Below are 26,688 nucleotides of genomic sequence, written 5' to 3'. Positions count from 1 at the left end.
TTATTGCTGCATAACAGTTGATCCTTTTCCCAGACTATCCACCCTTCAATGATAATGGTACATTAATGAAAAATGTTAATGTAATGACCTGTACAAAAGCACTAACAGGACAAATGCTCTGTCAATGTGTGAGAATCTTTCTCCCAGGCTGGGAAGTCACAATTGTTGTTTTGTGCATTTTACATTGACCTCAAGGAGGAAAGGTAGTCTGAAGAAAACCAAGGATTCAGTGATTCTCTTAACCAGGGTGATCAGGATGAAACACTGAAAGGATGATGTTTTAACTCAAACCATGTCGAGGCAGAAGCAAAGACATGTACATACAAAATGACAATTATAAAAAATGTGACATTCCATAAACACTGTTGCAGTGCTTAAGGTTTGAAAAAAAAAACCCAGAAGATTATTAATGGTGAACAATTGAACAAATCCCTTTAAACCCGGTCTCTGCCCCCCCACGTTACAGAGAACTTGGTTGGTTGGTTGGTTGGTTAATTATTTTTGTGAATTCATAATTCATTATAAGAACTTAAATGAATTGTGCTTGTCACCGTGACAGTAAAATATAGCAAAAAAAATGTTTATTTTCTACGTCAATGTCTGACACCTGGCGGCAGAGAGTGGAACTGCACTTCACGCAGAGTTGGTTGATGGAGTTGAATGACAGCGTTCAAATTGAGCTAATCGTTTGGGGTTGAGCTTTCAATGCGCCTTTTGTTGTCTGACGCTTGGGGTCCTGATGAGGGGAGTAAAACAGTAGGCTACATCGGCCGAGGTCTTAAGACACATCTTCATTAAAGCGTCGCAGCTGGAAAAAGCCTCGGGGCAGATTCACTGGCGACAGGATACAGAGTCCACTGTTCAGGGGGGGAGATACGCTTCTCTGCTGCAAATCCCCCATTTACTTTTTTTTTTACAACCCTTTCATCAGAGACGCGATTAGGCAACAAATCATTCGATGTCTTGCGTTAATGAGGCGCCATGTTGAGCTGAATTTACCACACGATCACAGTTCCAGCCTTTCACATTTTTTTCACATCTCCTACTTCTACCCTTAAGGGATATGTTTAGGTTTGGTATGAGCTACCTCTGTAGAGGTTCAGTTGTAACCAAACGCGTGGTGAAATTTAAATAAAAGACATGACCCGGTATTGGTATATTCATTCACGTTTTTTATGGTTGCACGCCCGCGTTTAATTTTTTATTTACCAAGTCGAGTAAATATAACTTTACATATTTATTTACTGTAATACGTGTTAACTTTCACTACGCCAACAGAGCACATTCTGAATCTAAATATAAGTTACATTTGTATTATATCGGTGTCTGTATAATGTCCGGAGAACCGCAACAAACATGGCCGACTGCACCGATCATCTTCGTGCCCTCCGGAAATACCCGAAACTCATTCGGCTGTCCGAAACTCTTGTATGTAAACAAGGTCAGGGTTTTGCTGCAGCAGTCGCCGTCAAGCCGCAGAGGCTGGTCATCGGTGTGACGAGAACGTGTTTGAAGCCATCCAGTAAACTCTCATTCCTGGTAGGTCTCATTGCACATCTGTGTAATATCATTGTAATGGCTGCATGGAGGTTGCGGAGCCATTTTTAACACAAATTTGGCCGAACTGTGACATTTCGACAGACGTCACGACGTTGCACGGGCTTGTTTACACGTATGTGTAAAGCATTTCAGGCGGATGCTAATCACACCGTGCAACGCCAAGAAATAAATCTAAATCTTATTATTCAGTTGCATCTGGTGGGATGCTGCGAAGTCGTACGTCCGCTCAAGTAATTCTGTACCAGTCCAGACTGGTTTAATTGGGTCAGTGATGAGTGCAATCGTGTGCTGTCGCATGGCGTATCGTCTTTATATTAATTTCAAATATGTATTTTATTCATCACTCATGACTGCAGGTGTTATATTGCAACACAATTCAAATTTTATTGCAAGTGTTCTTATTTGCATGCAACATGCATAATTGATGCTCGGAATAGGTGTGCAGAGTTTCATTTTTATGAATGCCACGTCATAAACATTATATCTGAAATACTGTTAAAAAGCCTAAAGGTGTCAATTTGTATGGACTGGGATGATTTGCAGGCTAAAGATGTTTATTTTGACTGTTTATTTCACAGTCTTTGGGATTAATCGGATTGCGTGGGGCAAACCTGATGGGAATTCAAACGCGGTGGAAACCAGATATGAGTATTGGCATAAATATTGAGCATCCTCAGGCTTTACATAATTTCTTCAGTTATGAGAGCGAGTCTGTGAGTGTGCATAAATGGACTGTGTGCTGTATCAACAAATTTCCTGTCTGTTGACACAGATAAAATGGATTAAAATGAAAGAAGTGTTTTGGTTCTAAGCATTTTTCCGTTCTCCTGGAGCCTGTCAAGGTGATTGCGTGTCACTGCTCCGCTTACAGGCAGGGTTCAGGGTTCTCTGTGTCTCTCGCCTTTGGTGCCTCTCTCTGTCTCTCGTTCTCACTGGGTCTGATCCCTGTCTGAGCCACTGCATGATGCGATCAGTGGTTAAAAGGTCTTTCAAGATCAAGCCCGCCGACTGGTCTCACGTGCCATGTTTACCCTGGTGATGATGGCATGTGGACACACACGCATAAAAAAAGCTGAACGTTGACAGCATGGAGCTCAGTTAGAGCCACTAAGCTCTACACACACACACACACACACACACACATACACACATATACACACATATGCACGCTCTTCCTAACAGACATAATCAGCAGGTTCATGACCTTCACACTGACGCACTCTACCTGCAGGCATTGTGACAATGCAGGAAGGAAATGCAGCATTAGCATTAGAATAGTTTATATATAATAATACAATACAAATGAATAATACAATGAGTGAGAAGAGAGAGGCATTAGACGTGAGCCAGTAAAGAACGAACTACTTTGTTAGAAGTCTGCTGCCATGTTGTTTACCTGTGTCAAACTCGATCGTGTCTCTCGAGATCACTTTGTTCGGGCCCGGTGGTGTGACGCGCTGGTGGCGCACGGCTGCGGATCCCATATTGCAGTGCGCACTTTGCTGACAAACTGAGCGCCCTTTGCACTGAGCTCACACTGCGCTTTGAAGCACGGAAAAAGACTTTCGAGCTGATTCCCAACCCATTTACCTTCGACGTCCAGTACAGATTCAGCTGTGGTTTAAAGACCGCTTTTGGCATTGCATTATGGGATATGTAGTTTGTCTGTTTATCGGTGCTTTGTGTCGCCGGGCCGTAACAGTGGATCTGTATGCGGTGATCTCTCAGGATGTGGCGGGATGTGTCACGAGTTTGACACCCCTGCTCTCGAGCATTTTTGTCTCTGGGCAGTTTCTTGGACTAGTCAAGGGCAAGGTGTCCTTTTGTGCTGCATAGGAACACAGACTGTTTTTCCCTGAGCCTCTGGGAATCAGGTCATGTCGCGCCATTTAATCATTCACCCCCTCACCCGCCAGCTTGGAAAGTAAACATGTTTTGTGTCCATGTTGGCCAGTTTCGCTTAGTCCACCTCCAATGTGACCAGTACCGGTTTCTTAATAAACAGAAAAATTTCACCAAAATTAAGTGACAGGATTATATGTAAATTGACCTTTTGGGATGGGGCAGGGTTGAACATGATATGGTGTAATGGAATGGGATATGCTATCATATATTAGGATCAAATAACATATCCCGTGGGATAGGGCTGGAAATGATGGGATTGGATATATTGTTACACAGAGTAAGATTGGGATAGGTTAGAGTCAGATGTGGCATGTTGAATCCCCAAAAGGAATCATTTGGGTCTTTAAATAATCTTTTGAAAGACTTAAAGCTCCACAGATTTACTGCATTTACAACTTTTTTTAGACAATATTTAGTTTTATACAAAAAATGTATTCATATGAATACAACAAATTCACTTATGCAGGTAAGAAGTGCTAAAAAGTGCAAATAAACATCAATGCCTGCCAATGTGGCCAGATTGCTTTAAACACATCAAATAGTGTGTTTGGCGCCATCTACCAGTATTCCGCCTTTTGTTAAGTAAGATGATAGATCTTTTTCTTATGTATTTTCAGTGGAAAAAGATGTCCTATATTAGGACCAATATGGTATAATTGGGTTTGGCTGATTGTCTGCTCTTTGCCCTTAAGGATCCTTCTAGAACCTGCCTGCCAAGATGATGCAGTGTCTCCAGTTCCTTGTGGAACCTGCCAAGAACATCACTGCCAAGCTTAAGGTGCGAATTCTAGATTGCAATGCACTGCATGAAAGTCAGATTTTGCTAATTTTATATGGGTTTTCCAGCATTCAGTGTGTTTCTCCATTGATCTCCGGATCCAACAGGAATCTCGTAAGCAAAAAAAGAATGAGAAGAGAGAGCCTTTGGATGAGAGTCAGCTGTTCATCTCACGGCTGGCAAAGGATCTGAGCCGAGTGTGTCAGGTACTTAAAATGCACCTAAAATTGAAGAAAAAAAGTAACATATACCCCCAAATGATTCACTGGCTCAAATTCCACCTTTACTTGATGTTGCTGGTGTTTAGCACTCTGAAGTACTGGAACACATCTCCAGCTTTGAGGATGTGTGGCCATCCCTGACCTGTAGGTCTGTCATACTGGAATGGGCTTCCCTGCTGGAGAGCAAGGTACGGTAGTTCCAATGAACCCGAAGGCTTTTTTTAAATCCCAGTATTATCCCAATCCCAGTTCTTTTGGCGTTTGAGAACTATGGAGCATCACTAAGTGAAGTGTGTTGGTGTGTATAAAGGTTTCTTATAGTGGGGTGCAAATGTTTGTGGGTGGATCTAGTTGACCACTAAAATGTTCCGTAACATTGTGGGCTCCAGCAGGGTGTGCATGATGTCTGTATGTGTCTCCAGAAGAGGCCTCAGCAGACGGATGGCTGGCCGGAGAACAGTGAGTGGAAGGATCTGGCTTTAAGCAGTGAGCAGGACCTGGAGAGTGCAAAGAGGGTTATTGTCACTTGGACCAAAGATCTCAGGGCTCAGCCTGAGGTGGGTGTGTGTTCTTATGCATGAGTGTGTGGCTTTTGTACGTTTTTAGATTATGAGTGAATGACTTTTTTTTTTTAAACGATCGCTGTCTCTTCTCCCTGAAGCATAGCGTGTGGCCTGGTGAGGCCGTGGTTGTGGTGCTGGATGATCTGGAGAGCCACTGGCGCAGAGGCAACATGGCCAGCCTCCTGTCTGCTATGGAACTGTTTTTTTTTACCTTACTGTACCAGGGACTGGACAAGGTATGTGATTCCTAAATAAATAAATAAAAAAACTAAATTAAAAACCATGTTGTACCTATAATATGCATATGTACCACGGGATCAAAAATGCTTTGGTATTGGATTTTAATATTTTATAGCACCAGTAAAGTCCACTAGGTGGCATTTTTACCATTTTATTTAGTTGTTAAATATAAACTGTTTCATTTTTCTTTCCTTTGTTTAGGAAACCATTCCCCAGCAGTGGCTTATGTGGAAACAGAGAAGTCAGAAAATCGGTTTGTTTTCTGATGTCCCACTTTATAACTTATAGCCTATTAGTTTATTTATAAATGGTAAAGTGAAAAAAATTTATACAATTTATTAATTATTATCACTATCTTTCACGTGGAGGGGAAGAATTCGGAAGGCACAAGTGCGTGATATTGGTTATATTCAATATGGAGAACAAAACAAAGGGCATGAGGGCCCTCTTTAGCATGATCTGTGCTGTAGGGACAAAACACAATGCAGATGAGAAACAAAGGAATAAGGGAAGGTCAGGCCGACAATGATGTAAGGGTACAATGATGACATATGGAATAGGACTATGATAAGTGGCACCTGTTGAGACAAACAGAACATTATATAATAATCCATACATTGATAAATTGACCTTGTTTTTTGGTGAAGAAATGTCTAGATTTATTCATTTGGGCAATAAATTATACATTTGCAAAAATATTGGACAATTATTTAAGGCTTTCCATACCTTAAAGCCAGTATTATTTTCTTGCCATCCCATAAATTTAGGATATTTTGTATTTATAGTAAATTTACTTTTACTTAAGTGCCAATCTAGTTTACATTGGTATCTTCTACGCATGTGTGTATGACACTTTCCATCTTCTTTTATCAGGTGCTGTCCCTTACATACCCCATACAGGTATTCAATAACAAACAAAGAAATGATCAGGAATAACATGCATTTATTCAGTTCCATTACATGACCCTAATCCAAAAATTCTTCTCTCATCAGTGTGGGACTGGATCTGTGAAGCCGGGGGTATGTTCCAAAATATTCAAATTAAAATGTTAAAGTGCCTGTAATAACAGAGAACTCAGTCCAGGATCTTTGAAACGGGGTCCTTAGTTCATTATAATTGTAATGCTGGGTTAGTAATTTTACCATTATCTTTTGGTTATAATGAGGAGATTAATTGCCCTTCCAGCCTTAATTTACTTGAAAAAAATTATACTGGAATTTGTTGTTAAAAAGATAAATTAATTGAACTAATTGGCCCAAAATGTAAGTGTCAATTTGCATTAACCCTGGTCCAAAACTAGATATTGTGTGTATTATTCAAATTCATATCTTTTACTCTTTCTCAACTTAATTGCTCTCAAATTATAGTGGTTGGGTTTGCAATTTGCATTCACAGCATCGATGTTTTTAATAAATTATGTGCATTCTATTATAAATATAATATGAAAAAATATATTAGAGCAAATGTTGAAGTGTTGTTGTGTGTTGAAGCATACCATCATCTGTGCCTTTTATTTTTTTGAAAAACGTATGTGTATATACAATTTTACAGTTGAGGTGACCCTTGATGTGGACACGGCCAACCCCGACCTACTCATCTCAGTTGATGAGAAGCGCATGCGCTGTGGTTTTGAGCGCAAGGATGTGCCCAACTACCACCAGCGCTTTGATGGCTGGTGGTGCGCGGTGGGCATGGATGGCTTCGCCTCAGGTCGCCACTACTGGGAGGTGGAGGTGGGCGAGATGGACTGGCGCCTGGGCGTGGCCAAGGAGTCGGGCCTGCGCAAAGGCTTCAAGTCCCTGAACACAAACACGGGCTACCTGACGCTGCGCCTGGAGCGAGGCACTGAGCTCAAGGCACTGACCGTCCCCTTCACTGCCCTGCCGCCCCACCTCATCCCCCGCAAGGTGGGCGTCTATCTGGATTATGACCAGGGCCAGCTGTCCTTCTATGACGTGGACAACCGCTCACACATCTACACCTACAACGAGGGCTTTGATGAAAAGCTCTTCCCGCTCTTTGGCACCGTAGAGATCGTCAAGGACCTGGTCATCAGGTCTCCTGGGCAGAGGAGCCACTGCCTCTGCACTGGCATGTGCCTGTGGGGCTGAGGGCTCAGCCAAAAGGCAGGAAGTAGGCAATTCTTGTTCCAGTAAGGCCCAGCGTCAGTTTAGGCTTAACATGCACTTATATATTAAGTTCCAGTTGACCAATTAAAGGAAATTTGATAATTAGTGCTAACACCTCCAGCGATTGACCTTAGAAAGGATGCCCATGAGCCTCTCACTCACACCTAGTCCTACCTTGAATGAGATTGGCTAACCCTAGGCTGAAGGGTTAGACCCTATAGCCAGTCTTCTTCTTATACTGCTCCACCAGTCAGCATATGTAAACCTGTAGTCACCTCATCATGAGACACAGAGCTCCACTGCTGTGAGAGAACCACTGAACGCCATTACGTATAGTGTTCGAATGCTGCTTCTACTTGACTCTACTGTAGCTGTCTCTCTGCATCTGTACAATTATGCCCTGTGGTCGATCACTCTGCACTTTCCGTACATTTGAGTATTATCATTATCATGTACTGTTGGCTTGTGTGATGATGATTTAATCCTGCAGTATCAATGCACTTTATGTGAATAATAAAAACAAATCTATAAAATGTAAATTTGTATTGTTATTATTATTTTTTACTTGATTCCTGTTTTTCCAGATTTAATTTATATCTTAACAGGATGGTAGAAAACGTTTTGGTATATCTTTTGTTGCTTGTGGTTATTATCAGGTTACCAGGCAACACAGCTAAACGCCATGGTATACCCTGTGTTATTATATAAAATAATAAAGTGTCTTGCACAAGTGTTCAACTTCAATATCAACGCACTGATACTGGAATCATGTGTCAAAAGGGAAAACATGATATTTTACCCGATCCATTTATTGGCCAACAGAATTAACAGTTAGCTGTGCAGACTCAATTTTCATTCCACAGCAACAGCAATGATGGTACAAAACTTCAAATCGGTCGTTAGAAGCAGGTGCACCCGGAATTAAGTCGACGCTGTTTGTCGGACCCGGCTCGTGACGTCATCACCAGGCGACCGCGCGTCCCCACAGTGGCTGAAGTGGAGAAGTTGCTTTAAGAGTTGAGGCTGGTGCTGTCGTGGGGCAGTAATGACAGCGACTCAGCAGGCGCTCAAGACCTATTTTGGCTTCGACAGGTTCAGGTCTCAGCAGCAGGAGGATGTCGTTAAAGCTGTGGTTAAAGGTGAGCATTATTTATTCTGAATATTAACCTAGATGGACCACGATCGACGGTTGTTTTAGATTATTGTCGTTATTCTCTTGAATGCGCTACAGTATTAAAAAGTCAAGGTTTTACTAACTCTGCTGTTGCTTCATCACTGCATAAATATTGTAAAGGGGGTGATTATTTTTTAATCTTCATAGTCTTATGAACAGTTAAAATCCCTTCACAGTGACAGGCTGGCTGGAAAGGTGCACCATTAATGCCACCGGCACTAATAAACATTTGTTGTGTGCAGGAGACAGAGATGTCTTTGTGTGCATGCCAACGGGTGCGGGGAAGTCCCTGTGTTACCAGCTGCCTGCCATGCTGTCCAGTGGAATCACCCTGGTCATATCCCCACTGATAGCTCTCATCCAGGTGAAAAACGCACCCCCTTACACTGTCCTGTGTTGTATACAGCAATGGCATTGTCTAAAGTGCAAGGTGCCCCGCAGGATCAAGTGGAGCACCTCCGGGCGCTGAATATTCCAGCACGTTCCATCAACTCGAAGCTGCCGCTTGGCGAGCGCAGGCAGATTCTGGCTGACTTGCATAGTGAGAGGCCGAAGCTGAAACTGCTTTACATCACCCCGGAGATGGTGGCATCTCAGACGTTCCAGCCTTGTCTGAACTCCCTTTCTTCCCGGGGCCTTCTGTCCTGTCTGGCTGTGGATGAGGCCCACTGCGTCTCCCAGTGGGGACACGACTTCCGGCCTGACTACCTGAAGCTGGGGGAGCTCCGTGCTGGCCTGCCTGGGGTGCCCTGTGTGGCGCTGACAGCTACGGCGCCCAAGCGCGTGCAGGAGGACATCGCACGCTCACTGAACCTACGCTCGCCACTCACCTTCGCCACGCCCGTCTTCCGTAGCAACCTGTACTACGATGTCATCGCCCGGGATAGTCTGCCTGACCCATGTGCCCACCTGCATGGATTCATCTCCGACGCACTAAAGGCAGACTCTGGACAGAAGGTCAGTTGATTTCATTGTAAGCCGAGGAGCAGGCTCTGGGTAGCTTTTTTTATTTATCCAAATTTTCTTCTACAGATTGTCCTACGAATCAGAATGTACTTTGGCAAAGGTATATGCAGTATCTTAAAATGTCTTAAATTGGATTTTCAAAAAATTAAGGCCTTAAATATAATCCTTACATCCAAAGTTTGTCTGTATAAGATTGAAAATAGCTGAATCCCCCAAATTTTCCAGTCGTGTGTGTTGGAGGGAGTTTTTTTCAGGTACAGACATTAGATGTGAATGTAGGGCATTGTTTGTGCCCTCAGGCGTCATTCCACCCACCAGAGCTTTTCATCTGCCCCCCAGTGGAAAATGAATGGACCTGTATGGAACTAGACAGAGAAATTCTGCACTCGCCTGTGGACGTGTTCTGAGAATGGGAGTTGTCTCTTATATTAAAAATGTATCTGATATTACTGAATCAGGAATAGCCTAGTGAGAAGGGGGAAGTATGTTCGTGCATTTATTTTTTTCTAAATCAAATGAAACAAACCTGCAGTCAGTGAGTAATCCGCTGGTAATGGCGCTCTGTGCCAATGGCGCACGTATGGAAATGACTCACAAATAAGAAACCCAAAGTATCACAGTCACCCCCTAGTGTATTTCTGCAGTACAGGCAATATGAGTCTGTTAACATTCACAATGGCTAAATCATAACTGAAATTTGGAAGGAAAAATAATAATATATTACGGAAGATAAAATACAATTAATATTTTATTTTACAAAGAGCATCTGACCCTTTGGACAAATGTAGTTGACAACCCTGATGAAGGGTCTTAAATTAGATGAAAGTGGCCTTAAAAAAGGTCTTAAAATGTCTTTTATTTGGCTTCCTTAAACCCTCAGATACCCTGTTTGGCAGTGAGTTTGAATCTCAACCATCTCATTCTCATAAATTTGGTTGATTAATGTCACATGTAAGGGGAAGTGATGCGGACACTGAACCAATCTGTCGTGGTGAAGAGGGAGCTGAGCCAGAAAGCAAGGCTCTTGATTTACCGGTCTACCTACGTCCTAGTCCTCACCTATGGTCATGAGCTTTGGGTAATGACCGAAAGAACGAGATCGGGATGTAATGGCCACCAAAATGAGTTTCCTCTGTAGGGTGGCCGGGCGCAGCCTTAGAGATATGGTGAGGAGTTCGGACATTCGGGAGGAACTGAGAGTAGAACCGCTGCTCCTCCACATTCGTGTTTCGGGCCCCCGGCTCGACCCAGGACACACTGGAGAAATGATATCTCCAGTCTGGTCTGGGAACGACTTGGGGTCCTGCCGGAGGAGCTGGTGGAGGTGGCTGGGGAGAGGGCTGTCTGCTGCCCCCACGACCCGGACCCGGATAAGCGGAGGAAGACAAAGACGAAGAAGATATTAACAATATGTCCAAACTAAGATGTGCAGATACAGTACAGGCTAAAGGTTTGGATACACATCACATCAATCTGTTTTCTTTATTTTCATGACCATTTGCGTTGGTAGATTCTGACTGAAGGCATCAAAACTATGAATGAACACATGTGGAGTTATATACTACACAAAAGTGGAGTCCTGGCCTCCACAGTCACCGGACCTGAACCCAATCCAGATGGTTTTGGGTGAGCAGAGTGAAGACAAAGGGGCCAACAAGTGCTAAACACCTCTGGGAACTCCTTCAAGACTGTTGGAAAACCATTTCAGGTGACGACCTCTTGATGCTCACCGAGAGAATGCCAAGAGTGTACAAAGCAGTAATCAGAAGTACATAACTCCACATGTGTTCATTCATAGTTTTGTTGCCTTCAGTGAGAATCTACCAATGTAAATGGTCATGAAAATAAAGAAGACACATTCAATGAGAAGGTGTGTCCAAACTTTTGGCCTGTACTGTATACAGATGTAACCTCTTTATGTGCATTTTTTTTTACAACTTCACCTCACTGCTCTAATATGCCTCTTCTTTTTTGCCTTTATTAGGGTTGTGGCATTGTGTACTGCAGAACAAGAGAGAGTTGTGACGAGGTAGCCCACAAGCTCACCAGACTGGGCGTTCTGGCCAAACCATATCATGCAGGTTAGACGTGTTTCCTGATGCACAAAATAGAATGATTAGTTTGAGTATCTGGAGAGAGAATGTATCCTTTTCCGGTATTTTTAATCAAACTATCAACAGTCTCTACTTATGTATTAATGTAACAGATGACTTTCTTTATGAATTTTGAATTAGAGCAAGTTAATGTTTATTGGTGTGCAGGACTGAAAACATCTGACAGGACAGAGGCTCAGACAGAGTGGATGGAGGGGAAGGTTCCAGTCATTGTTGCCACCATCAGTTTCGGTATGGGAGTGGACAAAGCCAACGTGAGGTACGGCTCCAAAAACCAAAAGGGTCACATAATTTCCTACATGTTCTAATTACTTGGACAGCCACTTGGAGGCACTGTGGTAGTAACAGAACAAAAACTGAGTCAAACCCTTTATCCATTACAGCTTTCATCTTATAATTAACTATTCATCTCTCACACCTATCAAAGGAAACAAGGAACCTGGGTGTCATGATTGAGGACCAGCAATCTTTAAAGAACATGTGGCATCTGGGTCATACCCCTGTCTCTTGGAAGTCTATAGTATTGCAATCATTAGGACTCCCCTTATTTAATATGTCACTTAGCTCCTGGTCCAGCTACTGTTCGTGAGGCAAAATGAGAAAGCTGCCATGGTCCAGTTCCTTCTCAGAGCCTCGCTTTGTCTAGAAAAGTGAATTTAAGAAAAATTATGAACAATAATAAAAAAAAGATTTCAAAGACCTTTTATCACTCTTTAAGACTCATATATTCTGTGATTTCTCCCTCCCGTAAAGCTTGTACTCTCTAACTGTCATATACTTTTAAAGTGAAAGTGAAGCAATTGTCATTGTGATACACTGCAGCTCAGCACATGGTGCACACCTCTGCATCTAACCCATCACCTTGGTGAGCCGTGAAAGGCTTTGCTCAGGCACCGATTACGGATCTGCTTCCTTACCTTCCTTCCTTAGGCCATCTTTTCTTAGCCATCAGTGTCTTGTGCCTTGCAAACTTCGTTTCTTAAAATGATTAAAATAATTAACTCCTGTTTTATCTGGGGTCATTGGACCTAATGAAAAAATGTTGTATTAATAATGTTGTATTAAATTGTCTGAAAGGTTTGTTGCCCACTGGAACATGGCAAAGTCCTTGGCAAGTTATTACCAGGAGTCAGGTCGAGCAGGACGAGACGGCCTACCCTCCAACTGTAGGATCTACTACTCGCGACAAGACCGGCAGCAGATGAGCTTCCTCATCCGTAAGGAGATTTCTCGCAAACAGGTGAGCCCGACGCCCCCATGATCTGACACTGAGAAGGTTCCACAGGTCCCATAATTTTTCATATGGACTTTGTCATGGTGGAAAGAAAAATAACTCATTTGTTCTCACATTTATTTCACCCTGTTCTATCCATTTATTTCACCCAGTCGCACCACCCAACAAGCAACTTAAACAAACTGTTCATGTGAAATGATGTGTTAAAAACATGATACTAACACCCTGGGGAATTCCGAACAGATCAAACACAGCAGATGACTTGCAATAGCTAAATTGCTGGTTCATAATGTCTTCAAAAGGGCAGTTGTGAACTTGCCATTGGACTATTTCAGTGAAATTGGCCAAAATGTTCTTGTAAACTTAACGGTGTCTTTATTATTATTATTATTGTTCATAATTTTTCACTTTTCTAGACAAAGCGAGGCTCTGAGAAGGAACTGGACAAAGCTGCCATGCTTGATTTTGAGGCCATGGCAGCTTTCTGCGAACAAGAAGGGTAAGAACACATTAACTGAACGTGAACAAACACATTTGTGTTCCCTTATGAATTATGAAATGTATTTAAAAGCTTGGATATGAAATACTTTTACCTGGGCAGGAGTGTATATACGATATAGATGAATACACAATGTAGAATCTCAACATTTGCATTAAACAGCTGGCGAGCGCAGGTATTTTTCTGTTTGTAAAAATTGGACTGTCTTTTCACTGTTTTATGCATTGACCTCATGAAACTATATAATAATTAAATATATATGATTGTTCTGCAGCGCTGTTGCATGGCAGTAGAGGACAGGAGTGGAGTTTAAAAGGCAATCTAATTTGAAAGACCATAGATGTTATTTTCTTTAGCATTTAACAAGAACGTCTGAAAGAAGAATAAAGAATCCGATAGAACAAGAACAATGGATACAAGCGTCTGAAATAAGATTCCTCTGTATGGTTGAGTTACAGGATTAGGAGCTCATAATCCAGGATAGCAGCCAACTGAGGTGATTTGGGCAATCCAACCCTGTAGTTGACCTAAATCTTCCCTTTATGACTAGGTCTGTGTGGTCTCCCACAATATTGGAGAAGCAGATTAATTTTATATTTATTTGGCACTTTTTGAAAGTTTTGAACAGCTTTCTTGTGCGTTTAGACTTCTTTCCTTTTTTCCATAATTGTTGGTTGGCAGATGCAGGGTTGGAATGCTGCAGGGTGTAAAAAGCTTGATGCAAGCTGGCTTTGCAAGCTGTGTTCTCTGCCTCTGTAACTGTACCGACATGTTGGTAACCTCACTGTTGTTCAAGGGGCTGTTGGTAAATTAAGTCCTGCATCCCTTCTTCAGCGCCTGTATTTCCTACATGCGCAGCAGCTGCAGCAGCACCACTGAGCACAGACCAACACCAACGCCATGATAAACACCACTGCAATAAAAGAGCACAGTTCACACAGTAACGTTATCACATATTATAGTTTAAAGTCTTCTTCTTTACATCCTTTACAGTTCTATTTGCATGTACTTTAGAAAAATTAGAAAGAAGTCAAATTCTTGACCTGAACTGCAAGGTTTTATTTGGTGTTGAATGAAAGGACCGTGTGACCAAATGACCAGATATGTGGAAGAACTGGTGAATGCTGGACTGGTGAATGTTGAAACCTTAAGCTAATGGAGGACTGCAAGACTCTTTGTAGCTTCAAGTGGCAAATGTCTCTTGGCATTTGAGAATGGAGAATCCCCCATGCCAAAGTTGTGAGTCAGAGCCATTGATTTCCAAAGGATGGTTAGAGGGGCGGAGCCACTACCCCCACTTCCTCATGATTTTCCTTCATTGCTCCTATACTATGGGCTTCATAGTTTCAATCATTTGAATAACCACCTTTTTTAAGTGGTGGTCCTGTTTGTGTCTGTCACAGACTGTACAGTACAGCACCATGCCTGGGATGCCGCAGGGTCTAGATAGAGGCCTCATTGTGATTATAGTTCAGCCTCAGAAGTTCAGAATTACGGGCATTACATACCTAAGTGTGTTATCTGCTGACCTCTTGTTAACCGATCATGTTGATGCAGTACTCAGAATCAATCAAGTCATAGGCTCTGAGATTTCTGTGGGTCGTTTAGTGCAGTGGAGGCCTTGCGGATATGAAAATGACTGGAAGTTTGTGGGTTTATATCCACCAACTGGCAAGGTTCTACTGAGGAACCCTTGGTTCTATCCAAGGTTCTATCCTTGCTACCCTTGAATAAGGAATCATTTACGGTGTGGGGTGAAATGCAGATGAAGCATTTCCCTCTGTTGCGTGTTTTCATGATGATCAATAATCATATTTGCTGCATCGCACACAAGCCAGAACACGACTGTTAATTACTTGTGTTTGATTGCTCACTATGCTTTACCAAATTGACCAAGTGTACCCCTGGACTAACAGCTAATGTCATCTGTCTGTAGCTGAAAGACTGTAGATTTAGTAGTTGCCTGTGAGAGCTGTGTATTGTCTGTCTTGTAATGTAGTAACTGACGCATTTATGATATACAGAATGACCTCTTCTTCTTCTGTTGCCCCATTGTACAGTCCCCTATTGATCACCGACTATACTGTAATAGAGAACTGAACTGAAGTGTGATTAAAGAAAGGTAGGATGCGCTACTCACGCATGAAGAGAAGTATGATGAAGAAGCTGCTCACATCTAGGGCGTTGGCATTAGGGAGGGCTTGTAGTTTCGTCCACAGTTTGCCAAGCAAAGTCTCAGCCTCCTCACTGGGTGTCATTCTGCAACAGCGCCTGTGGACTCTGAATGGGGTGGTGCCGGGTGTGGTTCGTTTCTCACACTTTGTTGGAGGTGGGGTGGTGCGCCGTTGTTTGTGCACTATTAGAACAAACCGTAACAGCAGTATCTTAGTCACTTTGCAGGAATGTTTGGTGGACTTGGACGTGCGTCTGGAAGCATGTTGGCAGTCTAGTTGTGTGTTTTATGACTTGTGACTTTCCTGATCTGTTTTTTATGATCAGCCTGCAATTCAGCTGCATTAAGGTCAAAATGATTCTGCAGTGTCAGTTTTCAGAGTTATTAAACTGTTCTTTTGCTTGGTCTCACAGAACCAGGTGATTTCCCTCCACAATTAACAACTTCCGTTTTGATTTTGAAATGGAATATTTGCATAGGCATGATTGGCTGGCAGTTTCTGTGCATAACTTATATAAATGCAACTGATTGGCCTGCACGTTTTTTTTAGCGGACATTTGGATAAACAGATTTTAATCGCATGCTTTGAAATGTCCTGTTTTCTGCCGCAAGCAATGCAAAGCAAATAAACCAACAATTCAGTTCACCGGCACATTTGCACTACACAGTGGTCGTTATGCGAAGCTGTACCGTACATTGATGTAAATTATACATTGTGGTCTGTCTTGCTGTCAGATACTGACATTGTAGAATTAATATCTCACCCCTACAGCTGTCCTCAGTCTGAGCAGCGGCATTTCCTGATGAAAGCCTGATATTTCTGATTAAATGGTTGACATAATTATGTACAACTGTTGTGCACTTTGCGGGGAGGCAGCATTAGGGGAGGTCCCTCCCACTTTTTCTCATGTTCCGCGCACATCGCGTGACCAGCTACTGTAGTCCATCATACCATGAAAATGTTCAAAATGTAGCAGCTTTCTGTCCTCATTCCCCAGTTTGTCTGCAATGAGGGAGGGAGTTATGCAGGAAAAAAAAATCAAAAGGTCTGAGGTTTTCACACTACAGACACATCGGCTGACATATACCACATGTTGTCTCAAAGAAGAGGAAAAGTTTAGGTGTTTAGAAACAGATCTGCGTGAACTATTAAAAATAGAAACATTGGTATTATCAGATGTGCTCAACAATTTAGACTTTAGATTTGTGTTGTATTGACAGTGTATAATGATATTAAAATGTCTTCAGACTGATGATAGCAGAAAATGTAGGGGATGTTTGCCAGTGTGACATTTAAAACAAAAATGTCTAAAAAAAAAACATGCAAATATGATTGTCTGACTGAAACTGCTAAGTTGGAGTAAGAGTTGGGAGTTAAAACTGACAAATTTGACTGAATGAAGAAGAAATAGTAGAAATAATTGTATTTCATGATTTCATGATGCACCAGATACTCTACTAGTTGCTTTTATTAGTTCAGCTGAACCAAGATAGTTCCATTGGAAGTCATAGCATGTGGCGAAGTTGGGTGTCTTGACGAGTGAGACCTGTTAACCGTCCAGCGAAACTTGTGGCCTGGAATTCGAACAATGGTGCTTCTACAAGTTTAGAAAGAAAACACTACAACTATCCATTTACAGCAGAGCAGACAAACACGTCTGCCTCCTCTGGTGCCGTTTCTCCCTGATCTCTAACTAGTTACTGTCTTACACACGTTCTTTGTGTTCGTTTATGTAGTTTTGTCGTTGCTTTGTTTGAGGTTGGTCTCTGTGTGTGTGTGTGTGTGTGTGTGTTACTGCTCAGACTTTTGGTGTAGTGTGTGTGTGTGTGTGTGAGGAAATGTTTTCCACATGTGGTGTTTCGTGTGTGTTAAACATTTCCTCACACGCGATTTAGCGTTCCATCAGCGCGCACACACACACACACACACACACACACACACACACACATCTAGCGTTATTAACTTCAGCGGTTCAATAAACCACCACACCCGCAGCACCCAAAGACAGCAGCAGTAGCCCGTTTTACCAGATTGTGTGTGTTGATGTAGTTAGAGGTTCCTCTGTGTAGCTGGTTTGCTGGTTTAGATCTTCTCACTGTGGACCCATGCGGACGAGTTCGGCCGTCATGCCTCATCGGCACAGCAAAATTTCCTCAGTCGTTTACTCACATTTACTCTCCCCTTCCCTCGGTCCGCTGGGGCATCTGTAAGATCTGCTCGCTCCTCTTGAGTGGTGATGTATGTTGTGAAGTTTTTGGGGGGTTTTTTTGCTGCTGCTCCTCTCTTTACTCCTCCTTTCTGGCTCTTCTTCTTGATCTGTTTCTTCTTGTGAACGCTTCACATTAAACACACACATACTCTCTCTCTCCCTCTTTCTCACTCACTCTCTTCCCCTCCCTCTTACTTTCCTCTCTTCTTACCCCTCTGAATACCATTAAGCCTTGCACTGCAGACGTCTGTGTGAAAACATCATGCTTCCGTAATTTAATTTACAAATCACCTTTAACAAGTAAGAGAGCGCCATCTTGACCAGTTCATGCTTCTTTCATTGTGAAGTTTAATATGGTTGTAAAATTGTCATCGATGGCTGTACCACCACCTGGACTGCATGTTTCACGTGGGAGCACTGGCGCCCAACCGTGCCCCGCCCAGCTGTCTTCTTCCAGTTGCAGCGCCTCCCCTGATCGCTGGGTCCATTGCTCGTTGCAGCCTGGGAATAGAACTTTGCAGTGTAGCATCCAACAAGGACTCTCATTCATGAAGCGGATCATTTAGACCCCTGATTTTTTGTGTGAGGAGGCAGTGGTGAGCTTTGACATAATAAAATGGCGCAGCATCTTCTGGCTCATGTTGATGTTACAACTTCATTATAACTCTATCTGAGAAATATGCAACACAGAGGAATTACTTTATTTTACCAATGTATTACCCTCCAAAAGGTTGTCATGTGCTCTATATTGGCCGTAGAAGCCTAGTGAGTAACACACTCGCAGAAGACCACAGAGTTACAGGTTCAAACCCCGCTTAGTACCATTGTGTCCCTAAGCAAGACACTTGCTGAGTGTCTCCAGGAGGACTGTCCCTGTCACTGAAAGACTGTAAGTGAATTCATGAAGCCAAACATCTTCACATCTGAGGTATATTATTGTTAGAGAAAACAAAAAAACAGCATATCTCAGTATCCATTTATGTAGAACTTTTGTCAAACAAAGGTAACGTGCCGCAGACACTACCAAGATGTGTGGCGAATGGCAAGGACTGATTTAGTAAACTGTATATTCATGAAGAATACAGAATACATATTACAGAAGATCGCTAGTAGATGTATTACTACAATAGCGTATTGCGAATTGTCGCTGAACTGTTTTGATGCTCTGATCTAGAACCAGGTGGAAAGGGGCTGAGGGGGTCTGCTCATATCCATCGATTTATTTATTTATTTATTTTTAAAAGAAATCTCTGTGCCCGCAGGTGCCGACACGCCACCATCTCCAAGTTCTTTGGAGACAAGGCGCCGATCTGTGCCAGGACTTGCGATTTCTGCCGTGACCCCAGCAGTGTTCGGGCGCAGCTAGCACGAATTGTCTGCCTCAGCACCAGAACTGGACCAGCTCAGAGCCAGGAGCCCCGTGGCCCATTTGGCTTAGACAGCAGTGCTTATGGTGGAGGAAAGAAGGGCTATGGCTTTGAGAGGTGAGAGCGGCTGAGAATTATTGGCAGAATGTTTACAGAATGTGGACTCTTACCACAATGGGGATTCAGTGTGTAGATATGCTTATTGAAGGAATAACTTGTGGTTTTAACATGGTTTACCCTTTTTAATATGAATTTAGGGTTTACGTTCCATGACACATACGTAATTTGGAAGTTGGCCTAAGCCTGCAACTCTGCAGGAGTTGTGCTGAGGTCTGAGGTTAGACTCGGAGGAAGTTACCCTGAGAAAAACAGGAAGGCCATCAGAGACGATGCCGACTGATGCCGGTAGAAATAGCCTCAGTGGCGATATTTGGTGCCAGTGTCTGTTGAGCCGTACAGGAAATCTAGACTAGTTGCATTTCTTTCCTTTTTATTTATTTGTCTTTAATGCAGTGCCAGAAGCATTTTTCCAGTTAATGTTAGTGTTTGTTTGCCGTTATGACAGGTATGATGAGGAGTGGGAAGGCAGTGCTGAGGACGACACGGACAGGCGCAAGAAAGAGTTTTCAGACATGTTTAAGAAGCAGATGAGAATGCGCAAGGTGAAGATTATAGCTGTTCATCTCTCTCAGAACACAAACGCTCCCCCAGTTGCCAACTCACCTTTTTCCCACATCTTGTTTCCGGCTGTTGCACAAGTCAACCCGGATCCCACCACTAGCAGAAAACTGACACACACATACATAATACACAAGCAATACCCCTTCATACACCATGTTGAGTGTTTTTTAAACTACTGCTCACATTTGAATCAAAATTTTAACTGCCATCAACCACATTGATTAAGTGAATTTTTAGTGTATTTAAAAAAGAAAAATATACTAATGTGGCAATAATAATAAACAAACAATAATAAACCCGCTATAATTAAAAAAACAACACTTCAACATCAAAATGGGAAGAAATGGAAGAGTTACATAATCTTTTCTTTGTTTTGGTGAAGTTTGGTTTATCTGATGATGTAATTGGCAGCACATAATTTTCAGGAAGGTATGCAGATGTTATTATAAATGTATCAAATACTAGACATGGAATTTCTGCCATAAACGTAGAAATAAACTTTTTGGAAGCTTTTTTCCAAAACAATTTTTTTTTCAACTGATTCTTAACAAATGTGTGTTTTAATCAAACTGTGATTTTGAGGTGTGTGTGTCTGTTCACTTAGACTTGTGTGATATTGTCCAGAATACATATGAGTGATTCATTCTTTTGGCTCCTAGGGCTCGGGTGGTCAGAGAGGGCCTTTCATTTCACCAGGTCAGTTTCTCTGTATGATCAGTAATGAATGCTGCAATAAGCTGCATTGGTTCAGTGGTGGCCTAGCAGTTAAGGAAGTGGCCCCGTAATCAGAAGGTTACCGGTTCGAATCCCGATTTGCCAAGGTGCCACTGAGCAAAGCACCGTCATGGCTGCCCACTGCTCACTAAGGGTGATGGTTAAAAGCCTGAGTCCAGAGGTTCTGCTTTAGGAGACCGAGTTGGCGTAAGGCTAATTTAATTCATGTCTGTTGTTATGCACATACAGATGACGACTGTCCACTTAAAGAGGCCAGCAGCCAGAGAATTCCCACACTCACGGTGAAGGTGAGTGAAGCAGCTATTGTGACAAGGACAAACCGATAAAAGAACCAACATGAAGAATTCAAAGGATTTATTGGAATTCCTTTTTGTCATTGAAATGTTTGAATGTTGTGTGAACTGTGCTTTAGAAGTGCTTTAAAACTTTTTAATTGCATTAACACACTCAAGTTGCGGCTTGTTTCTATGGTCTTGCCCTGTTTGTTTGTCCTCCAGGCTAGAGAACACTGTTTGGTGATGCTGCAGGAGGCCTTGAGTAACCACAAGGGGGCAGCAGAGAGGTATGACAGGATATGGTTTAACTCTGGGATGCCGATAAGAGTCTCTGCTTAAGGAAACATGGGTTGTAGTGTTATTAAGTCTGGTAAGCAGGAAATATGGGGTGTGGCGCCTGAAACATCATAGTCTTTTAACAGTCTAACATATGGATTGTTGATTGCTGAAAGTTTAAAGGATGTTTGGTTCTGTTATTAAAGATCCATGATAAAATAAGATAAGTGAGGGTAGTGGAGCAAATGTCAACTTCTTATGTACCAGACCAAACAAAGAATTCTGTTGTGTAATCTTATAGAGTTTCATGCAGTGTTTGTAAAATTTAACAAAATAAACTGAAATAAATTTATAGAAAATAGAATTTATATGGGGATGTTTCACTTTTGCACAGCTAGTGGCATTCATGCCTCTATAAGGAACTAAAATAATAAAATTAATAAAAAATATAAATATAAAATAAGATGACATTACAAATTCCATTGTTTAGTGCCTAGGAGTGAGTGTAGGATTGTGTTTTGACAATAGTTTGTGCAGTTGAGAGAGTAATTGTTGCCAGATCATATTTTGCAATTGTAAAATTTTTTTAAAAAGTATGACTGTCTAAACTCTCCAGTTTTCTATGATTTCTTTGAGAAGTGTCTGTGTATTTATACCCCCTCAGTGGTAATATTTTCTCAATGGCTCTGGAGATCGAGTTTGAGATCTTCAAATCGAGCAAGTCGGCTAACATCTACAAACACTCTGTGCTTAAGAAAGTGAGTGTTTTCTGCCGATGAAATACTTATGTGTAATTAAATCAAATAACAACTGCAGGACTACACATATATTTGACACGTCTATTTAAGGTTTCTGAAATAAAGAAAGAAGCGTGTGCAACAGCTCCCCCTGTGGACAGAATAGATGGTGCGAACATTGCCAGTGTGAAAACAGAAGAGCAGACCATCAGCAGTGATGAGGCAGCTTCCTCCTCCTCTATTTCAGAGCAGACAAATGAAGTGCAGGGCTTCATGCCAGCCTCACAGATCTACTCGGTAAGAAATAACTTCACATATTCCATATATGCCCAAGTAGTGTCTAATTTTCTCTGAGTTGTAGCTGACAGTGGCTAATACACAATGGAGTAATGTAATCAAATATAATCATATCAAAGTCTGATCTGTAAATGTCAATACAAAAATGCACATAAAATAGCTATTTTATGGTCTTAAAAATAGTCAAAGACCATAAATATGCTGCCTATTAATTGCACCAAATAGCATTATGCTGAATCCAATCTGAATCCAAATTGTGACCAAATTATGTTTTTGTCACATTTTCCTCTACTGACTCTTTGACCTTTGTGCACTGTTACGTATTTTATGGACCTCCTTTGTCAATTCTAGATGAAAAGAAAACGCATTGGTGCCGGACTACGAGGATCATCCACCCTTTTCCAGTCAGCCAGTGATTTTCTCCATTCCTCAAAAACAGACACCTCATCTTCTGCTGCTGCTGTGTCTTTATCCGGACAAACTAACACAGAGGACGAGGCGGAGCACAGTAAATCTGAGATTAAAGGCAAAGAGTCTGCTTCCTCCCTGAACAGTCCCACCAAGAGAGTGGTGAGTAAAACACTGAGCAGGAAGCAGCAGAAACTGGCAGAGGCGGCCAGAGAGACCCACTGCATCTCACAGTATTTTGCCAAAAAGCTGCCGAACTCAGCGAAGATCATAGAGGAACAGGAGGACATCAAACCTTTTGAGGAGGATGACTTACTACAGGAACAGACACACTCAGAAAATCATGGCAGCAGTTCTGTGGGCTCAGAGACTTCCTCCGATGCTGTTGTCATGGATACGACTCCCACGGTGGGGGATGCCCTCAGAACGGTGGAGGCGAAACAGGATATGGAGTGTGCCACAGTTTGTCGGGGGTACGATCAAAACAATCAATAAACAGACATTAGTCTTCCTGGGTAGGCGCTGCTTTAAACTGAGAAGTAGGTCTACATATCCGCTTGCTTCCTTTGAGTTTTGAGGCCGGGGTGGGGGTCATTTCGAGTATTGAGACACATTCAGCATTAATTGTTATCATTATATACAAATATCTCACAAAAGTGAGTACACCCCTCACATTTTTGTAAATATTAAATCATTCCTTGGGACTTGACAGAAGATATGACTCTTTGACGCAATGTAAAGTAGTCAGTGTACAGTTTATTTAACAGTGTCAATTTGCCGTCCCCTCAAATTTAACCATTAATGTCTAAACAACTGGCAGCAAAAGTGAGCACACCCCTAAGTGCCCAAATTGTGGCCAAATAGCCATGTCATCAAAGAAGTTAAGAGCGTCATATCCAGATGTTATTTTAGTCATGTGAGTCCTCGAACCCTTTGCACACTGCATCAAATTGGTCTGCATGGCTGGCGTCCAATAAGGAAGTGCCTTTTTGAAGATGACGATGGTCTTATTTGGTTCAGATGATGTCAAGCGTGTTTGCCGGCAAACAGGTAAGGAGAGAAAAGACAATTGACAGTGTCATGGTTTGGGGCTGAATGCGTACTGAACATGAATAACATGTACTGTGACATGCTGAAGCAGAGCATGATCCCCCCCCCCTCCCTTCAGAAACTGGGCCCCACTGCCAATGTGCTGGACTGGCTTAACACGTCTCCAGACCAAAGCGTCTGTCTGACATCCTCAAGCGGAAGGTGGAGGAACACGAGGTCTCTTAACATCCACCAGCTGTGTGACGTCGCCATGGAGGATTTTCTTTTAGGGGACATTAGTGGCTTTGTTATTTTGAGGGGAAGGCAATTTTACACTTATACTATGTGAAGTAGTTGGTGTACAGTTTGTATAACAAGAATTGTTGTCCTCAGGAATGTAACAATAAAATATTTACAAAAATATGAGGGTATACTCACTTTTGTGAGAGCTACTGTACAGAAGTATGACAATGACTTATTTCTTTTTGCCCCTTCGCATCGCAGGAGCTGTGAGAATAAAGACGAACCAGAAGAGATGCCAGTACAGGAAGTAATTAGTCCCCACCAATCCATCCACTCAACCATGGTTGTGTGGGATCTAGGTGCTCCTTAAGGAGTTTTTACTGAGCTTTTATTTATCCTAAAACACTGATTCCACACGTTCTGCGACTGGGTGACTTCTTTGACCTTTTTGTTTCCATATAGCCACCTGAGGGGGACGTTGAGGAAGAGGATCCCCATCCTCCCACCAAACGAGCATGCCCACCCAAAAACGGTGATCGGAGGAAGGTGACCTTCAATCCGCACATGCAGGAAAGGTTAATAGAACCTAGAAGCTCTGAAGACCATGGTGTCCCTCACCAACCTGTGACTCTGAAGGAGGCAGCTGATATTGTGGTTAAATGCCTTGACCCTTTCTACAGAGAGAGCAGGTTTTCTAATAAGGTGGGTTCCACATAAACTTAATTTTCCCCCCAATGTTTCGTAATGATATTTATAACACACTTAGAATGTATTAAAGTAGCACAATTTATAGACAAAGTGTTGTGATAAATGATAAAGGTTGAACGCTAGGTCAGAATGAACTCTGGGCACAGTGGTAGATACAAAACATGTAGATATGCGGACAACCAACCCAATTGATCCATTGTGGCAAGCCCTAACTGGCTTTAATATCGATATTTAAGCCCATTAAAATGTAGTTGTCAGTAGTAAGCTTTAATGTATGACACAGAAGACTGAAATTGGATCCATAACTAGACGAGGCAACAGTCCTCCTCGTCTTTTTATATGAAATATGGAGGCTGATGTCAACATTTCATGTTTTCCTGACTGGAGGACGGGAACATGAAGGTGTTCTGTTCTGTCGTGCTGCTCTGCGTTGCAGGATTTGTTCAAAGCCTTCGCCCGGTTCCTCTCCCACCAGCTCACAGAGGGGAAGCAGCACAGCAGGATACAGGGTGAGCGAGGCTGTGTTTGCCTTTGTGCTGACCTAACTGTGCATAGGATAAGATATTCAGGTGTCATTGAGCTGTGTATTTATAGAGCAACCTTCCTGTAATGTCGCAAAAGAACCTACATATCAATGGTCTGAAGAAGATAAAACAAACTTTTAGAATATAGTTAAATGAAAGTTGCATGATGTTTGCTCCCACCCTCTCCCTGTGTTTCCCTCCTCAGTGAAGACCGAGGCGAAGCGGCTGATTAAGCAGTTCTTCAGCAGCATCCGGCTATGTGAAAGTGAGATGGACTGGGAGCATCTCAGCGGAGGAGAGCACATCTCCATCCCAGCTAAGGAGGAAGGGAGGGCCTAGACCTTTCCATTTATGGCCACACCCCCGTCCCCCTTTCATTTACCCCATTAAAATGCTGCTTAATACATGCACTCAGGGACTCCTTGCTGCTAAACTCGCAGTGCAGACAGCAGAATAGCGGAAGATCTGGAACAAAGCTTATTCAGCAGAGCGAGGGAGGGCTGACCTTCCCGCTTTTTACACGGACATACAGTTTTTCCCCTGAAGGGCTTCAGAGTGTCTGTGTGTGTGTGTGTGTGTGTGTGTGTGTGTGTGTGTGTGTGTGTGTGTGTGTGAATGTGTGTGTTTACTTTGTCTCTGTGCTACTTCGGAGCCAATCCATTTACTATAAATCCCAACTGACAAGCCAATCAGAGAGGACTCAAAAGTCTATGAGGAGCCAGTCAAGTGTCGGCCAGTTACTGCCGATCAAATTGCGTATACTAGTTAGCATGCTAACCAAAGTGAATGGGACTGATGCAGTGAATGTGACACCCACAGTTTGCACAGTGCTTCCACAATATCAGACAAGTGTGTCCTCTAACAATTTTTTTTTTTTTTTTTTTTTTTTTAAAGTTAACGACTCAGGAATTGGGACGCTGCCAACACACACACAGGAACTGGAGTCTGTGATTTTATTACAGACTAATAAAAATGTGTTTTGTTTACTTATTGGTACTTATTGAAATGCATGTGTTCTGTGGGGATTTGTGCTGTATGTGACTGTTGAATTTTTCTTTTGTTTGTCCTGTGTATGTTTTTTTTTTAAACTGTTCAAATGATATGATTTTGGGATGCACTCAGCCACCTCTGTCCGAAGATGCCTTCCATATTAAATGCTTTAAAAAGGTTGTCTGCGTTGTCTGTTTTGTTGCACTGAATGATTTTTGAATAATTTTTTTGGCCTTCTAACCACTGTTGGGATGTGGAGCACTCTCTACATGTAAAAGCGAGCATTTCTCCATCCAACCAACCTTAATTAGCCTCTGCTGTTTCTTAATTGCCTAATAATTCACGTGTCAGCTTGCGAACAGCATTTGTTTGACTGAAATCTTCCTGCGGGGTCGAGAAATGCTGCTCTAATAAGGTGACACAGTGTTCCTTGTGTTCTTCCAGTGAAAAAATGGAGCTGTTGGGAAATGCTTACGTGATTAGGATAACAGTGTGCCCTTTAGAGTACAATTAATTGAATGCATTGCTGTAGCCTATTTGTTCAGGCAGGTATTTGTTGGTATCGTTCTCAGGCTACAGCACTAACCAGCAGCATATTTCAACAGGCCTTTGCTAGAGATGCCTTAATAATGGACCATATACAAGCTACTG

General features: G+C 42.3%; 2 protein-coding genes and 1 long non-coding RNA gene across 5 annotated transcripts; 2 read left to right on the top strand and 1 right to left on the bottom strand.

Annotated features, from left to right (window-relative positions):
• The first annotated feature begins 1,416 nt into the window (after positions 1–1,416).
• LOC114794325 (butyrophilin subfamily 1 member A1) lies at positions 1,417–7,936 on the top strand. Of its 2 annotated transcripts, none has more exons than XM_028986811.1 (10): positions 1,417–1,539; positions 4,158–4,243; positions 4,351–4,449; positions 4,551–4,652; positions 4,890–5,021; positions 5,126–5,263; positions 5,469–5,520; positions 6,141–6,167; positions 6,261–6,287; positions 6,820–7,936. In XM_028986811.1, exons 2-10 carry the CDS (start codon positions 4,184–4,186, stop codon positions 7,377–7,379), a joined length of 1,197 nt encoding a protein of 398 aa, XP_028842644.1. In that variant the 5' UTR covers positions 1,417–1,539; positions 4,158–4,183; the 3' UTR covers positions 7,380–7,936. The 2 variants fall into 2 exon arrangements, with proteins under 2 accessions (XP_028842644.1, XP_028842643.1); XM_028986810.1 differs by having other exon boundaries at positions 4,887–5,021.
• A 439-nt stretch (positions 7,937–8,375) lies between these two features.
• On the top strand, positions 8,376–26,119 carry recql5 (RecQ helicase-like 5). 2 transcript variants are annotated; one of them, XM_028986433.1, is made up of 19 exons: positions 8,376–8,536; positions 8,814–8,935; positions 9,013–9,528; positions 11,522–11,618; positions 11,799–11,910; positions 12,729–12,891; positions 13,302–13,384; positions 19,030–19,251; positions 19,700–19,796; positions 20,475–20,511; positions 20,779–20,837; positions 21,048–21,112; positions 21,766–21,859; positions 21,950–22,135; positions 22,487–23,016; positions 24,077–24,122; positions 24,278–24,517; positions 24,960–25,032; positions 25,253–26,119. In XM_028986433.1, exons 1-19 carry the CDS (start codon positions 8,443–8,445, stop codon positions 25,384–25,386), a joined length of 2,970 nt encoding a protein of 989 aa, XP_028842266.1. In that variant the 5' UTR covers positions 8,376–8,442; the 3' UTR covers positions 25,387–26,119. The 2 variants fall into 2 exon arrangements, with proteins under 2 accessions (XP_028842266.1, XP_028842267.1); XM_028986434.1 differs by lacking the exons at positions 24,960–25,032; positions 25,253–26,119 and having other exon boundaries at positions 24,077–24,174; positions 24,278–24,420.
• On the bottom strand, positions 10,189–18,142 carry LOC114794104 (uncharacterized). Its single transcript, XR_003750305.1, has 4 exons — positions 17,728–18,142; positions 15,525–15,740; positions 11,481–14,297; positions 10,189–10,881 (listed from the first exon to the last, which is right to left on the bottom strand). It is a non-coding gene; the product is annotated as an uncharacterized LOC114794104 (long non-coding RNA).
• Positions 26,120–26,688: the final 569 nt, after the last annotated feature.

The sequence above is a fragment of the Denticeps clupeoides genome, chromosome 7 (genome assembly GCF_900700375.1).
Source record: "Denticeps clupeoides chromosome 7, fDenClu1.1, whole genome shotgun sequence".
Classification (NCBI taxonomy): Eukaryota; Metazoa; Chordata; class Actinopteri; order Clupeiformes; family Denticipitidae; genus Denticeps; species Denticeps clupeoides.
This window is presented reverse-complemented; position numbering and strand designations above follow the sequence as displayed.

Bases quoted from the DNA above. Each gene is read 5' to 3' on its own strand.
- LOC114794325 (XM_028986810.1), top strand. From the start codon at position 4,184: ATGATGCAGTGTCTCCAGTTCCTTGTGGAACCTGCCAAGAACATCACT. The intron at 4,244-4,350 runs GTGCGAATTCTA...CGGATCCAACAG, and splicing joins ACATCACTGCCAAGCTTAAG to GAATCTCGTAAGCAAAAAAA. The intron at 4,450-4,550 runs GTACTTAAAATG...GCTGGTGTTTAG, and splicing joins ATCTGAGCCGAGTGTGTCAG to CACTCTGAAGTACTGGAACA.
- recql5 (XM_028986433.1), top strand. From the start codon at position 8,443: ATGACAGCGACTCAGCAGGCGCTCAAGACCTATTTTGGCTTCGACAGG. The intron at 8,537-8,813 runs GTGAGCATTATT...TGTTGTGTGCAG, and splicing joins CGTTAAAGCTGTGGTTAAAG to GAGACAGAGATGTCTTTGTG. The intron at 13,385-19,029 runs GTAAGAACACAT...CTGTGCCCGCAG, and splicing joins GCTTTCTGCGAACAAGAAGG to GTGCCGACACGCCACCATCT.